Consider the following 15,793-nt stretch of genomic DNA (forward strand, 5'->3'; position numbering starts at 1 on the left):
TATTTTTTAGAAAAGTCAACATGGTTACATTATTCATGCTCTTACTTTCCCCTTCACCCCCCCGATTTCTCTCCCCCCCCCCCCATGGCTGATGCGTATTTCCACTGGTTTTAACATGTGTCATTGATCAAGACCTATTTCCAAATTGTTGATAGTTGCATTGGTGTGGTAGTTTCGAGTCTACATCCCCAATCATGTCCGCCTCAACCCAAGTGTTCAAGCAGTTGTTTTTCTTCTGTTTCCACTCTTGTAGTTCTCCCTCTGAATGTGAGTAGCGTTCTTTTCCATAAGTCCCTCAGAACTCTCCTGGGTCATTGCATTGCTGCTAGTACAGAAGTCCATTACATTCGATTTTACCACAGTGTATTGGTCTCTGTGTACAGTGTTCTTCTGGCTCTGCTCCTTTCACTCTGCATCAATTCCTGGAGGTCTTTCCAGTTCACATGGAATTCCTCCAGTTTATTATTCCTTTGAGCACAATAGTATTCTATCACCAGCAAATACCATAATTTGTTCAGCCATTCCCCAAATGAAGGACAAACAAAAACAATGTAGCCAAAATCAGAAGGAAAACAACAAATTGGGAAAAAATCTTTATAACAACAAACTCTGACAGGGGTCTAATTACTCAAATATACAAGGAGTTAAACCAATTGTATAAAAAATCAAGCCATTCTCCAATTGATAAATGGGCAAGGGACATGAATAGGCAATTTTCAGATAAAGAAATCAAAAGTATCAATAAGCACATGAGAAAGTGTTCTGAATCTCTAATAATTAGAGAAATGCAGATCAAAACAACTCTGAGGTATCACCTCACACCTAGCAGATTGGCTAAAATGAAAGAAGGGGAGAGTAATGAATGCTGGAGGGGATGTGGCAAAATTGAGACATTAATGCATTGTTGGTGGAGTTGTGAATTGATCCAACCATTCTGGCTGGCAATTTGGAACTATGCTCAAAGGGCTTTTAAAGAATGCCTGCCCTTTGATCCAGCCATACCATTATTGGGTTTGTACCCCAAAGAGATCATAGATAAACAGACTTGTATGAAAATATTTATAGCCACACTTTTTGTGGTCGCAAAAAACTCTATATTTGATTTTGATTTAATCAATTGCTTATTAATTTTTAGATTATCCTATTTTAACAATTAAATACTCTACTGTATCCTATTCAGTTAGCATTTTGATTTGAAAAAAATTGACCTCAATATTTGTAAAGCAAATGATCTCTTGAGATCTTTTTTTAACTTAATTTAGGATTCTATGAAATATAGATGTTAAAATCCAGGAAATAATTTCTAATATTACCCTGTTCCTCCTATATACCCAGTGATTAGCTATTTTTTACAACATTAAGAGCAATAAAACATTTTTTCAAATTCTAATTATACATTTGGCAGGTGATCCAATTCTCTTTTTCTCTTTTTTCTCTTCTCTACAGCTCCCAATCTTTGGGCCATTTCATGCTTCATTAGTGCCTCCACCAAAAGGAGATAGGCAGGGAAAACAGGCGAAACTCTAGTTAGTCAATGAATTTGATTACTTGTCAGTCATCTGATGAATGATTAGATTGGAGAACAAGTTGAAAATATTGACTAATGGAAGTTTTGGATTATCTTTGTCTTTCATAAATCTGTGTAATTTTTATCTTCTTGAGACATAATAGTTTTATAACAGTTTTAACTGAGTATCCTGACAACCAACCAACTGGTTTTAGTAAGCACATTTTAATAATTTAATTTCAATGCATAAAAGTTTCATAATAATTTTTCAATTATTCCTGCTTAATCTTCATCTGCATTGATTAATCCATTCATTCTCCTTCACTCTGGCTCTTATATGGTCATACTCCATTTTTTTTTTTTGGTTCTGCTTTTTTCCACTTTCCGTTTTCATAAAAGTTTTTTTTAAGTTTAGTTATATCCCTCTTTTCTCCCTTTAAAAATGTTATACTGTTCCATTACATTAATATAACATAATGTTTTTAGCGATTCCTCAATTTTTGCACATTTAGGTTATTTATAGGTTTTCCCCCTTTTTGAAATGATAAAGCAGCTATGAAATACGTCCATAACACTTTCAGGGTATATTCCTGACAATAGAATTATCAAGTCAAAAGACATGACTGTTTTTGGAACTTTTACTGTGTACTACCAGACTGGTCTCCAAAAATATGTTATGTTTGTAGTCCTAACATCAGTAAATAAGTATACCTGTTCCTCCCAAATCCTGGCAGAATTGAGTTTTGTTGTTTTTAATGATTTTTGCAACTTTTAGGAGTGCAAATTCATGCCCATTGCTACTGTTACCATAAGTATGGATTATTGACAACTGACCTCTATTCAAACAGGAATGTTCATTTTTCTGATGTATATGAGTCATTTTTTGACTATTTCAGGTATGTGAATAATTTATATCTTTCTCTCTTGTAGGCATTAATGAATGCAATGACCCTTCGATTAGTGGTTGTGACCACAACTGTACAGACACCCGGACCAGTTTTTTCTGTACGTGTCTCCCTGGATATAAACTCATGTCTGACAAGAAGACCTGTGATGATGTTGATGAATGCAATGAAACTCCATCTGTCTGTAGCCAGATGTGTGAGAACACAGCTGGGTCCTACATCTGTAAGTGTGCCCGAGGCTACATCCGGGAACCAGATGGAAAGAGATGCCGGCAAAACAGTAACATTTCACCCTACCTCATTTTAAGCAACCGCTACTATCTGAGAAATTTGACTGCTGATGGTCAGTCGTACTCCCTAATTTTACAAGGATTGGGCCTGGCAGTGGCATTGGATTTTGATCGGATAGAAAAGAGATTATATTGGATTGATTTAGAAAGGCAAGTCATTGAGAGAATGTTCCTGAATGGGACAAACAAAGAGACAATCATAAACCACAATCTGCCTGCTGGGGAAGGTTTGGCTGTTGATTGGGTTGCCAGGTAAGAGTATTTATAATGTTCCTAAAATAGGAAGGCAATATTCAAAGTTTCCATCCCTGATGAATTAAAAAAAAATAAAACTTCTATTGCAAATGTAGAAATTTATCAAGAAAAGAAGTTTAGTAGCATGATAATGGTAATTATAATAACTAGCATTTATATAAATCTTTAAGTTATATAAAGAGCCTTGCATGTACTATTTTATTTGATTCTCGCAACAACCCTATAAAATAGATGTTGTTATTATCCTGGTTTTATAGATGAGAAAACCAAGGCAGATAGAGGTTAAGTGACTTACTCAGGGTCATAGCCAGTGAATGTCAAAGGCAGAATTTGAATTATGTGATAACATATTTATTTTAAATTAAATTTGCAATTAAAATTCAAGTAACAATATAAATTTAGCATCAACATTTTCAATCTCGTAATTCTGATGATTACAGACACACACACAACTATATTTTTGTGTCATTCTTTTAAGAATAATCATTATTTCTTTGTATTCCTCACAGTCGTTTTAATGACTAGATAGCTTTCTTTTACATTGATAGTTCATTTTTTTTCAGCCATTCCTCTAATTCTGGGTATTTGGATTATTTTTAGTTTTCTGTTTTATACTGTCTTATATCATATCTTATATCAAAATTGATCTCTTCCTATTTTTTATAATATGAATACAGTTAATTTTGCTTTTTTCTTTGATATATTCCTTAATGTCACCAATTTCTTGGCTCAAATATTTAGGATATCACAATTCTCAAGTCCAATAACCTATTTAATTAAAAGAAAAAATAAGGCTCCATCATATTTTGGGGGTATGGGCAGATTGAAGAGGGGATAGGGGCTAGTAGTATGAGAAAAGAAAGTAATCCTCTCTGAATCTTCTCAATAATGAAGAATTAGTAATGATGGTGATAGCAATTCCCCCAATTTAACAGATTTAATTGGGCATAAAATGAGAAAAGGGAAATCTTTTGTACCTTCTTTGGAGCTAGGATGGTGGTCTATAACACCCTGCTGAAACTATAGAATATCCTCCAAAGTTCTGACTTAGTCTTAGATGCTATAGTCTTACTATATTTGATCTGTATCTCTTTTATATGATTCTTATTTTTTCAAGATTCTTCATGATATTTAAGTTCTATATTAGAATTTTTACTCTGTTCTACTCTCTAGATGGTACATAGGCATACACTGATATGATTAATTGATGCATCAATAAAATATTTGGCAAAGCAATGTAATTTGAGCAGTTAGTTCTAAAGGAAGAATATTTAAATGAACAATTTATTACAATATTGGTCTTGTGACTTTATGGTAGGATTTGTTTATAATATATAATGTACTAATAACATACTAAATTATTGTAAAATGATGTAGTTAAAGCAATTTTAAGTGAGGGCATGTTTTTGTATGACTCCTTTGGTTAATTTCAATGAGGAAGAGAAATGTTTAACCATCATTATACTTGGAGGAAAACTTTCTTTAAGATAAAAACATTTTAGCTATTAATAAGTCTCTGAAAGTAAAGGTATTGAGTTTGTTCTTCCTTTAGGCAAAGGCATGTGAAAGTACTATAATTTGAGAAAGAACAGGGTGGAAATAGGAGCATAATCCTGGCCATATCTTCCCTATCCCTGTAGCTGCTGAGCTTTGAAATATTCTACCAGGAAGATACAGAATCACAGAATTTCGAATATCTGGAAACTGACCTTATCCAATTAAGTCTTCTAATTTTTTAGATGAGGAAACTGAGACTGAGAGAGATAAAGTGATTTGGAGATATAAAAGAGATTTATAATTTTTAAGAGATATAATTTTTAAGAGATATAATTGATTGATAGCAGATCAAGATGGAAACCCAGCTTTCTTCATAGTCTGCTGTTCTTTTCATCACACCATGTTGCTCAGGATTCTTAGGCTTCAATGACTCGTTAGCTTTCTATATGTGGAACTTGATAAAGGCACAATGTCTTTGTGAACTACACTGGCTCTGAGAAATTATGGATTTTCTTTGACTCTCTTATAGTAAATGGAATAATGAGATCCCATATTGCTGTCAGTCATTATCTCCATTTAGGCATTCACTTTGCTAGAGCAAAGAATTCTGTGCAGGAGATTGACAGCCACATTTTCTTCCATACCGAAGAGGTAGTTCATTTAGACAATCTTCTCTTTGATCAAAAGGAAGAGAATAGAACCCAATTAAACTGGCAGTTGAAATTTCTTGGTTCTCATCCAAATTGGTTGACTTTGAAAACAAGAGATTTTTTTTCAATACAAATTGACTTGCCCGTTGTTGGCACAGAAATCTTGTTTCCAGATTTCCAATCTTGATACAATAGTAATATCCTGTTTTTCATATACAATGTAATATTATTAGCCCATTCAGTATGATATAAACTAATTTATCTCCAGTTTTTTGGAAGGGGGAAGGGATTTGCATTGGTCTCTGAATACTGTTTCATGACTTATGGGATGAATTTGGGAGACATTAGAGTTAAGATGAGTCTCTCTGCCTATGGACCAGTGGAAATTAGTTGGCATATAAAAGGATTGTAGATATGACTTACTTTATTCATAACAAGTTTTAGTTGAGTAGGGAGAACAACATGGTATAGTGAAGAAAACGTTGAATTTGAAGGATCAAATGCCAGGTTTTTTATTTATTATCTCTGTTACTTTGGGCAAATGTCATTTTTCTATGGACCTCAAGTTCCTCGTCTCAAAAATGAGAGGGTCGAATTAAATGATTACTTTTTAATCCCCAAAATATGATCTTCTGGATTAATTTCCCAGACTCTTACAAATTTATGTATATCTAATGTTTCACCTAATTGAACAAATATTGATATGGACCATCTGCCACATTTTCTAAGTCCTCTTAGAGTGTGATATTATATCAGCACAACCAGAAATAAGGTATACATTTTATTTTCATGTTGTACATATGGAAGACCTAAGAATAATTCCATTTAAGAAGAGTTATCTGATAATAAAAATCTTTTAGTGTTTGGTTAGATTTATAAAGAAATTGCAGTGTTTAGTCCAATAGCAAACAAATAAACATCTATATGACATTGACAGGAATGGAATTGTAACTAAAATCTTCAGGTAAGGTCTTAAGAGGGCACTTCCATGGGGTATATCAATCTTCTTAGTTTTATTATCCCTAAAATGAAACACAATGAGAATTTAGTTTTGTTTGGGTCATGATTCCTTAATCTGATGGGGCCAATATTTTGTGACTTGAAGGAACATCCTTTTTTCTTCTTGCCTTTCAGAGTTTTCCAAGTAGATATTTTCACTGATATAGCAATTAATTTTCCAGAAAATCCTTTCTATTTTAGGTGCCAGCATACTAAGGACATGAGAAAACAAGAAATTGATTTTAGATTATTTATGTGAAAAATAGCCCCAGAATTTTTTATTTATTTAAAGGTGGAATTGAAATCATGTCTTCTTGAATTGATTAAAGCCATTATATTAAAGACTAGGCAATTTTCTGAGAAACTGATATTAAAAGGGGAAAGCTTTCTCAGAATTTCTACTTTTTCCTATTCAGAGACGGTTTCTCCCTTTTATACAAATTGTTTAGGGCATTACTCAGTTTCTCATACCAATAGCTTTGATTGATTCAAAGATGTGTACAGGCCCTGTTCACAGTCAGTTCTGATTATTAATTCAATCAAAAATATATTTACCTAGTCAAAGCACAAGAGGGACTGGTTTCAACTCTACTCTTACACTTATCTCTATATAGTTCTTACAACACAACCTCATGGATTCAAAATCATTTTAATTTGAGGACTAATTCCTCACATTTTACTTCTTTCCTTCCTCTGGTTGCTACTCCTAATAGCTGGATGTGTGGTTCCAAACTTTACTTTTTGTTGATTTGTGCTGAAAATTGTGAGGGAAGCATGAATAAAATAGTCCTTTGAAAATTTTCCATTTGTTCATTTTAGAAAGCTGTACTGGCTAGATGCCTACCTTAATTGTCTCTCTGTTGCCAATCTGGATGGCCGATTCCGCCGAAGACTAGCTGAACACTGTATGGACTCCAACAACACCTTCTGCTTTCAGAATCCAAGAGGGATTGTCCTTCATCCAAAATATGGGTACAGCCTCCTTTCTTTAATAATAGTGTTTTGCTTTCTTTCATATGTCTTTGCAGAGACTGTTCCAGCACTATCTTTAGTGAGTTTTCCCTTCGTGGTAAATAGAGTGGTGGGAACTGGGAGTTAGATTTTTACTTTCTTGTCTATGCATCTGAGACACTATTTGGTGATATTTTTATTTTCTTTGTGATAAGTTACCTTTGTACTTCTCTAGTCAAGTGTTGACTTAACATAGAGGTATGGCGCCCAAGTACTTAATTAATAGATTTATAATGACAGGATTCCTGAAATACACATATTGGTCCTTCTTATCTTTTTGATATGTTCTAAATTAACCATATTTAATTGTCTCCCTTTCTTTCAGAGGCTTTTATAAAAACTCTATATTTAAAAATATATTTAGTCTATATTTACAAAATTATTTAAATTTAAATTTAAAAATTAAAAAAATCTATATTTAAAAATATATTCTCTGGAACAGAACATGAGGAAGCCATTAGTCTTTGCAATCAAGATTTTCTATTCAAAAAGTGATCAAAGATGTTTGCTTAAATAGACAGGTTTACTGGACAGACTGGGCAGATCAACCATACATCGGGAGAGTGGGCATGGATGGAACCAATAAGACTGTGATTGTCTCTACCAAGTTAGCATGGCCCAATGGGATCACCATTGATTACACCAATGACAAGTTGTACTGGTCAGATGCCCACCTGAGCTACATTGAGTACGTACATAGAGAAGAATAAAGGAACTGGGTAACTTTTCATACCAAATATCAGGGGTCGAACTTTGATTTCACAGTTTACTAATCCTTTATTTACAGTTAGGTGGTTAATGTGTAACAACGTTCATAATGATAGTGTTTTTATACTGATATCTCTCAGTAATACACTCTATACAAAGTTCTATGAGGTCTGCTCTGTCAGTATATATAATCTGACATTTCCTCTCTGGATTTCAGTTTCCTCACCTATCAGATAGGGATTAGTAATAATTATATGATCCACCTTATAGAATTGTTCTAAGGGAAATTTTTTTTTGAATATTTAGCTTGGCCTTAAATATATCATCCGTAACATGAATGTGTTAGATTAGATTAGATTAGAACTTAGAAATTTCTTGCAATTTAATTAAAAAACTCCTTATTTTCTGGCTTATAATAGATATTAAATACCACTTTCAAGGCAGAAGAGTGGTAAGGGCTAAGTAATTGAGATTAACTGACTTGTCTGGAGTCACACGGCTAGAAAGTATCTAAGTCAAATTTGAACACAGGGCTTGTGCTCTATCCACTGGGCTACCTTAGCTTTCCCCCTATCAATTTTAAATGTCATCCGTTTATCGGATGATAAATCTGTCATCATTTGAATCTGTGATCCAATGACTCCTAAGTTATCTTTCATCTTGGAGTGTTTTGATTCTATTTTATGATCTTTATCTCAAGGACCAATGGTTTCATCCTACTTCCAGTGTGAACTGCAACTCTTGTCATCCTTGGTGGATGATCTTCACAATAGATCAGTCAAAAATTTTCATCATCCAGGAAACATATCCTATTGATGTTGCTATTAATAACAAAAATAAAGATAATCATTTGGTACCTCAGTTTTTTATTTGAAAAGTGAAGATAATTCTAGTTAAAGATTTTTTGTGATACACATGCTTTGTAAATCTTATAGTTCTAAAAGAATTAGGGCAGCTAGGTGGCTCAGTAGATAGAGGGTCATGTCTGGAGATGGGAAAGTCTTTGTTCAAATCTGACCTCAGACCACTTGCTAGCTGTGTGAACCTGGAAAAGTCACTTAAGCTCAATTGCCTAGCCCTTAATTCTGCCTTGGAACCAATACTTAGCATTGATGTTAAGAAAGTAGGTGTTTTTTTAAAAAAGTACTAAAGGAATATAATTATTATTGTTATAATCTTTGTGCAACATTATTCTGTATTGGAGAAAACAAAAGAAAAATGGAAAGGAGGACCTTTTCTCATTGATAAATACAATTTTTATTATTTGTTTTTTTTTCAGTTGTATAGAATTCTTCATGATCCCTTTTGGGATTTTCTGGTGGGGTACCTAACTGACCCTTCTAGGCACTACAGTAATACTAATAACATCTTAGATTTATATACCCATCTTAGGTTTCCAGAGCTTTTCAGAACCATACTATAAGGTCAGTAGTGCAAGTATTATTATTCCCATTTTGCCAGTCATACCAAAAGGGAAACCATCTGCCCATGTTGGCAGAGAGAAGGACCAAGAGCCTTGATGTGGACATGTTATATCATCCGAAACAAATTATAGAACTAGTTTACATTTCAGTTTCTAATCTTGAATTTGGTATTTGTGATGCCGGAGTTTCTTTAGAGATTAATAGAACAAATATTATAAAGTACTATTTACATATGCAAAAATACTGAATTGCTCTATTTTATATATGTAAAGATTAGAACCTTAAAGTGTAACTTAACTCATGCATTTTTATTTACCTCAAGTTTTAGTGGTTCGAGGAATTAATTTTTCCTGTGAAATGTTTATACTTAGGGTAATAAAGCATTTAAGAAGACAGTATTTGACTTTGTTTCTACACTATGAATTGTTTTCCTTCTGTTTGAATATAGTGCCTTTTGAGTGCTAAGTTAGGGAAAATGGGATAAGGGTTAGAGCTGTGATTTTGGGAATTTGGGGGTACTAAAAACTCCCAGATGAGGAAACTCCCTCTTTCAGTGCATATCATCACCTTCTCCATGCCTTATAATCTTAGAGAGGTACCTAGAACATTGAGATGTTAAGTGCTTCACCCAATGGTTATGTGTAACCACTATATATCAAAAGTAAAACTTGACCTCAAAGCTTCCTAATTTTAAGGCCAGCTCTCTATACTCTCTATCAGGCATGAAAATGAAAATTTCTTTATGATTAGACATTGGCTATCATTTAAACTTTTGGTGCTTCTAAAGATGTAATTTACTCCCATTTTAAAATTGTGATTTCTTTAACTTTTTAACTGTCTAGTCAGACAGAATATCATTTTGAGTTTAGTTAGTTTTTTAAAAAAGCAACTATTTGGGGCTAAACTTTTAGTTATCTTATAAAAGTAAATTATTCTTCCCCAGGTGACATTTATCATAGTACGTTTTTTCTATTGCCTTAGATTCTCTGATTTGGAGGGACGACATCGGCACACAGTGTTGGATGGGACTTTGCCTCATCCCTTTGCTATTACAATCTTTGAAGATACTATATTTTGGACTGATTGGAACACAAGGACAGTTGAAAAGGGGAACAAATACAATGGGTCTGGCAGAATAGTTCTGGTGAACACAACCCACAGACCATTTGATATCCATGTATATCACCCATACCGACAGCCTATTGGTGAGCAGATAGTTATTGCCTTTGTGTGCTTCTGAGTCCATGGATCTTATGTTGGTCTCATAAACATAAAGTCTTTATCTTAGTGGCTTTATTCATTTTGCAGGTATTCTACAAGACAATATTCATCTTCAATATCAGAGAATTGTTGGTCTGGGAATCTATGGAGGTCATTGGGTCTATTTCCTTTGTAGACAAAATCTCATCTAAAAACTCCCAAGTCTTAACTTATTCATAAAGAGAAGCCTATTTATAATAACTCTCTAGAGAAGGAGATTCTGTTGTTATAATCAGCAAAAATTTCCTATTTGGATAAGGAGCTGTGTGATTACTTTTGCAGGAGTTTAAGGCAGACTAATGAAATGGGCACCTTATTCCATTGTCTTAGAAACGTGAAGTTCAGGGAATTTTTTTCTCCCCAGTGTTTGCTTAATATACATCCTTGCTGCTGCTTTGTAAGTCACTTTGTTGGACTTTTGGAATCCAGTGGAGGTGAATAGTACATTTTGTGGATGGATAGGATTTTATATACCTTCTTGGTGGAAGTGCTTTTATATGCTAATGCTCTTTTCATCCTTGTGAAATGTAAAAATGGCATTGCATTGAATGGTTCTGGTGATGAATTTAAGATTTAGAAAAAAGGTACACATTGTCCAATTGAAGCCATGTGTGTGACCATACTCACAGGATTTCTGAAATGAATATTCATTAGATGACTTTCCAACAGTCTTCTCCAGAGTTTCACAAACATGTGCAGACCCACTTACAGTCTCACCAGCTTAGAAAATGAGGAGAGGCTCTGCCTCCGTTTATCAGTGTCCTGAATCAAAAACTTTCTCTTAGGCTATTATTATCTAGAATGAGAAAATATAGTGTTTGCCTTAAAGTCACAGACTTCGATTTCTTCATGAAATACAAATTCCTAAGAAAACTCCACTAACATTTTATAGAAATGGAAAGGAAAAATGTATTCAGTTTATGAATGCTTAATTTTTATTAGATCTAGTCTGATTTCATTTGACTTCTGAGCACATGGATATGAACCGATGTCCATGATTTGTCTGCTGGGTCTTAATATCTTTTCTAGTTAGAAAAATAGACTTCATTTTGCTCAATAGCACAGGGATGGATTTAATTTGCCACTTGTTGCTTAAATAATTCTGTAGTTAGCCTAGCTATGAATTGTTGGCAAGGCAGAATAACTGTGAAAGTGAGTTTTCTCATTCTGTGAGAGAAGATATTAAAAGGTAAGGTTTTCATTGCAGTTAGGGCAATCAAATAATCTTTTTTAAATTTTTATTTTGAATATTTTCCCATAGTTACATATTTCATGCTCTTTCCCTCTCCCCCAGGTCCCCTAACCTCTCTTAACCGATGCACAATTCCACTGGGTTTTACATATATCATTGATCAAGATGTAATTCCATATTATTGATAGTTGCACTAGAGTTATTGTTTAGTGTCTACATCCCCAATAATATCCCCATCAGCCCATGTATTCAAGCAATTGTTTGTGTTTCTCCTCCCACAGTTCTTCCTCTGAATGTGGCTAGTTTTCTTTCTCATAAGTCCCTCAGCCTTGCTCTGGATCCTTGCATTGCTGCTAGTAGAGAAGTCTGTTATGTTTGGCAATCAAATAATCTTGAGAATCACACTTTATCAATAAGAAAAATTTGTTTTCCTTCTCTTAGTAAATAATCCCTGTGGTACCAACAACGGTGGCTGTTCTCATCTCTGCCTCATCAAAGCAGGTGGACAGGGCTTTACCTGTGAGTGTCCAGACAACTTCCAGACTCTCCAACTTGGCAGTGTAACACATTGCTTGCCCATGTGCTCCAGCACCCAGTTCTTGTGTGCAGACAGTGAAAGGTAGATCATCCTTTTCTTATTTACCTCCCAACATTTCCCTCTTTATATTTTGTGACCTCTCATTTTAGGGACCTATGATTAATTAAATTTATGGTCATTCTCTTTATAACTTAGACTGTCTCATTGTTTTCTGTGAGTTACCAATTTTAGAGAGTTCATTTTAGGAATTTTGAGTCCAAATGGTTTTTTTTTAAATGAGCTCTGTTTTCTGCATCAGTCAAAAATACTACCACAAAAATAAAGATAAGCATTTGCTGATCAGAAGTTTCTTAACTTTTTCTTTGTTTGGTGGTAGATTATTTTCAATGAACTTGTTAACTCTGCTATTTTGGGCACTATACTAATGAAGCCATGATTTTGGTTTCATTTCCAGTATAGATTGATTAGCATTATTATGTTTCATGACTACATGATTTGCTCCTAATATGAAAGAGTCCCTATGTCATTGGTCATTAAAAGGAACAAGTTAGAAAGTGTGACTAGATTAGAACAAATTCATAAAATAACTCAGAACACCTCCTGGTGGGCCAAAGGTATTGTTTTAGTTTCTGGACCATATTATCATCATGTATTTGATTCTTGGCAACAATCCTTTGGGGTCTATCTCATTCACTTGATAAATATATTATCTCTTTTAATGTACCCTTAGTAACTTAGGCTTAGTTCATTAACTTCAAGGTCTAAATGTAATTACGAGAGGACTAATACTCCTTGACATTTAATGGTAAGCCTTCACTTTCATAATATTCATAAGCTTCCGGTGTTTTGTGATGAAAGCGGAGAAATGCTACTTGATATATAAATGGTATCTCTTCTTGGTAGGTGTATCCCGATCTCGTGGAAATGTGATGGACAGAGAGACTGCAGGGATGGTTCAGACGAGCCATCAACTTGTCCACAGCGATACTGTCAAATTGGACAGTTCCAATGCAGTGATGGGAATTGCACTAATCCACATTTCCTATGTAATGCCGTAAGGGATTGTCCTGATGGATCAGATGAGGAGCATGTTCTTTGTGGTATATTGCATCATCTTATCCCATGATCATTCATTATTAAAGCTGGTTGTTTTTGATAATGACATGTATCACCAACCAAGAATTAATTCCAAGAACTGGAAGAAGACATAGTCTCTGACTTCCCCCTATATTTTATAGGGTGCTTTAGAAAGCCTGTATATTCTATAAGACAAATTTTATGTATTGTGGTTCCCATTTTAGAGCCAGGAAAATAGACTAATCAGATCTTTATTCCTGGTTCTATACTGTGAAAAGACAACTAACAATGTATCCATAGTTGAAGCATTCATAATTTTACTTAAGACAGCTAGGTGGTATAATGAGCAGTATAATAGATATAATAATTAGGAGAAACTGAGTTCAAATCTGCCTTCAGACCATTAATAGCTCTGTGACCCATGACCAAATCTGCCTAACTTCTACCTGCCTCAGTTCCCTCATTTGTTAAAAAAAGAAAAGAAAAAAGTATGATTATAATGCCCATCTCCTAGCCTTGTTATGGGAATAAAATGAGATAATATTTATAAAGCATCCTGTAAATTTTAAAGCACTGTGTAAATGCTAGCTATTAGTATTCCAGTGATATAGAGCTCAAGTCTTCCATATTTTATTTTTGTGGACTCCAAGTTTGAGCACAAGTGCTCTTTTATTCATGTCTCTCTTTTCCTACCACCTAGCCAATCCTAGCACATACTAGGTGCTTAATAAATTTTCATCAACTTATTGATTAATGTGTCCAAAAACTTCACTACCCAGTTTCCAACCCTCTTGTTAACAACCCTCCAAAAATTTTGCAAGGGTATATTTTGAGCGACTGACACAGTTCTTTGGCAGGTTTGTTAAGACCCATTGTAGCTTGCAATCAGCTGGAATAATGTTTGAGAACTATGAAGTCACAAGTGCTAAGCTCCAAATAAGTGGTCCAGACAATGAGGACTGTAGGAGTTCTTTGATGGAGCCTAGATGAAGAAAGGCACCATCCCTGTCTTAAAGAAATTTCCAGAGCAGACAAGAAATATGATCTCTGACTAGATGTAAGGCATTTCCCTGAATATCTGATCTTTTCAGTGAACCACCAGTGTGAGGTCCATCAGTGGCAGTGTGCAAACAAACGCTGCATCCCTGAAGCTTGGCAGTGTGATACAGAGGATGACTGTGGTGATAACTCTGATGAAGACAGTGCTCACTGTGCCAGCAGGACCTGCTTGCCGGGACAGTTTAAGTGTGACAATGGCCGCTGCATTCCTCAGTCCTGGAAATGTGATGTGGACAATGATTGTGGTGATCACTCAGATGAACCTATCCACGAATGTAGTAAGTGCCAATCCACCAATCTCTGTGACTCTGCAAGTAAGGCAGCATGGGGTCAGTGGCAAGGGTATGAGTTCAAAACTTGTCTCTGACAACTTCTAGTGTGTTCTTGGGCAAATCACGTAACCTCTGAACCCTTGTTTCTTTTTCAATAAAACAAGAGTTAATATTAATGATATTGACATTAATATTATATATTAATATTATTTTTATTTATACATATAAATATATATAACACATATAATATAAAACAAGAGTTAATATTAATGATATTAACATTAATAGTATTATGAAGAGTTATCCCCCTTTCTCTTATTTCAGACCCTAAAAGAGGGTTTTAGGTGTTAAGAAAAACATTTCCTTAACGATGTATTTGGTCAATTGGGCTTCTCATGTTCTGAATGTCTATCTGATTTAATTTACAATTTCCTAAAGACTACTGTGTTCAAGTATTGTAATCTAGAGAGAGTTTTCCAGGGATCTAGAAGAGGATTGCAGAAATAATGATAGCTGAGTGGGGAGGAGGAAAGACAGTTTTTTTAAGACTTCAACAACCACAAATGAGATATTGTTTGTAAAGCACTTGTAAGCCTTAAAATGCTACTTAAATATTATATCATCATCATCATGTTATTATATATTGTATATTCAGTAAAAGGCTTACGGTTCATTTTAGCTATAGCATGAACCACTCAGATCTGGCCATGAGAAGATATGAGACACTGATGGCATTAGGAACTGGCAGCTTTCCTGAAACCTCAGGTGCTGCTGTTCTCATTACTCTCATTTCTCATCAATCATTATCTTCATGTTTTATTCTAGCTCCTATTTCGGATTCTTAGACTAAACTGTAAAGGGATGCCAACACTCAGGCATACATGCCCGGTTTCTCAGGTGCTTAGTACCTTGAAACCAGATTTTTCCTAGGGTAATTAAGCACATTAGTGAAGATTAATCAATTTAGGATTTGATGAAAAAAAAGCAAGAACTAAAGATTATTGCTATAAGTGAAAGTGAAAGAATTTGAAACTGGCAACTTATTGTGGAAGAGACTGGGCTGACAGCAAGGTATAATGGGAAGATCACTGGCTTTGGAGTCAATCTTGGGTTCACATCTCACTTCTGCCTTTGGTATAGACTAGTATC

The 15,793-nt window shown here is 34.5% G+C and overlaps 1 protein-coding gene across 1 annotated transcript in view; it reads left to right on the forward strand.

The window, feature by feature from the left end:
• Nucleotides 1–15,793, forward strand: part of LRP2 (LDL receptor related protein 2) — a 255,109-nt gene that overhangs the window by 184,559 nt on the left and 54,757 nt on the right. Inside the window, exons 49-55 of the mRNA XM_044669095.1 lie at nt 2,438–2,954; nt 6,923–7,075; nt 7,632–7,802; nt 10,228–10,451; nt 12,140–12,317; nt 13,140–13,336; nt 14,405–14,650. Coding sequence (XP_044525030.1) covers nt 2,438–2,954; nt 6,923–7,075; nt 7,632–7,802; nt 10,228–10,451; nt 12,140–12,317; nt 13,140–13,336; nt 14,405–14,650 — 1,686 coding nt within the window. The remainder of the gene's footprint in view (nt 1–2,437; nt 2,955–6,922; nt 7,076–7,631; nt 7,803–10,227; nt 10,452–12,139; nt 12,318–13,139; nt 13,337–14,404; nt 14,651–15,793) is intronic.

This window comes from Gracilinanus agilis, chromosome 3 (assembly GCF_016433145.1).
Source record: "Gracilinanus agilis isolate LMUSP501 chromosome 3, AgileGrace, whole genome shotgun sequence".
NCBI classification, from domain to species: Eukaryota; Metazoa; Chordata; class Mammalia; order Didelphimorphia; family Didelphidae; genus Gracilinanus; species Gracilinanus agilis.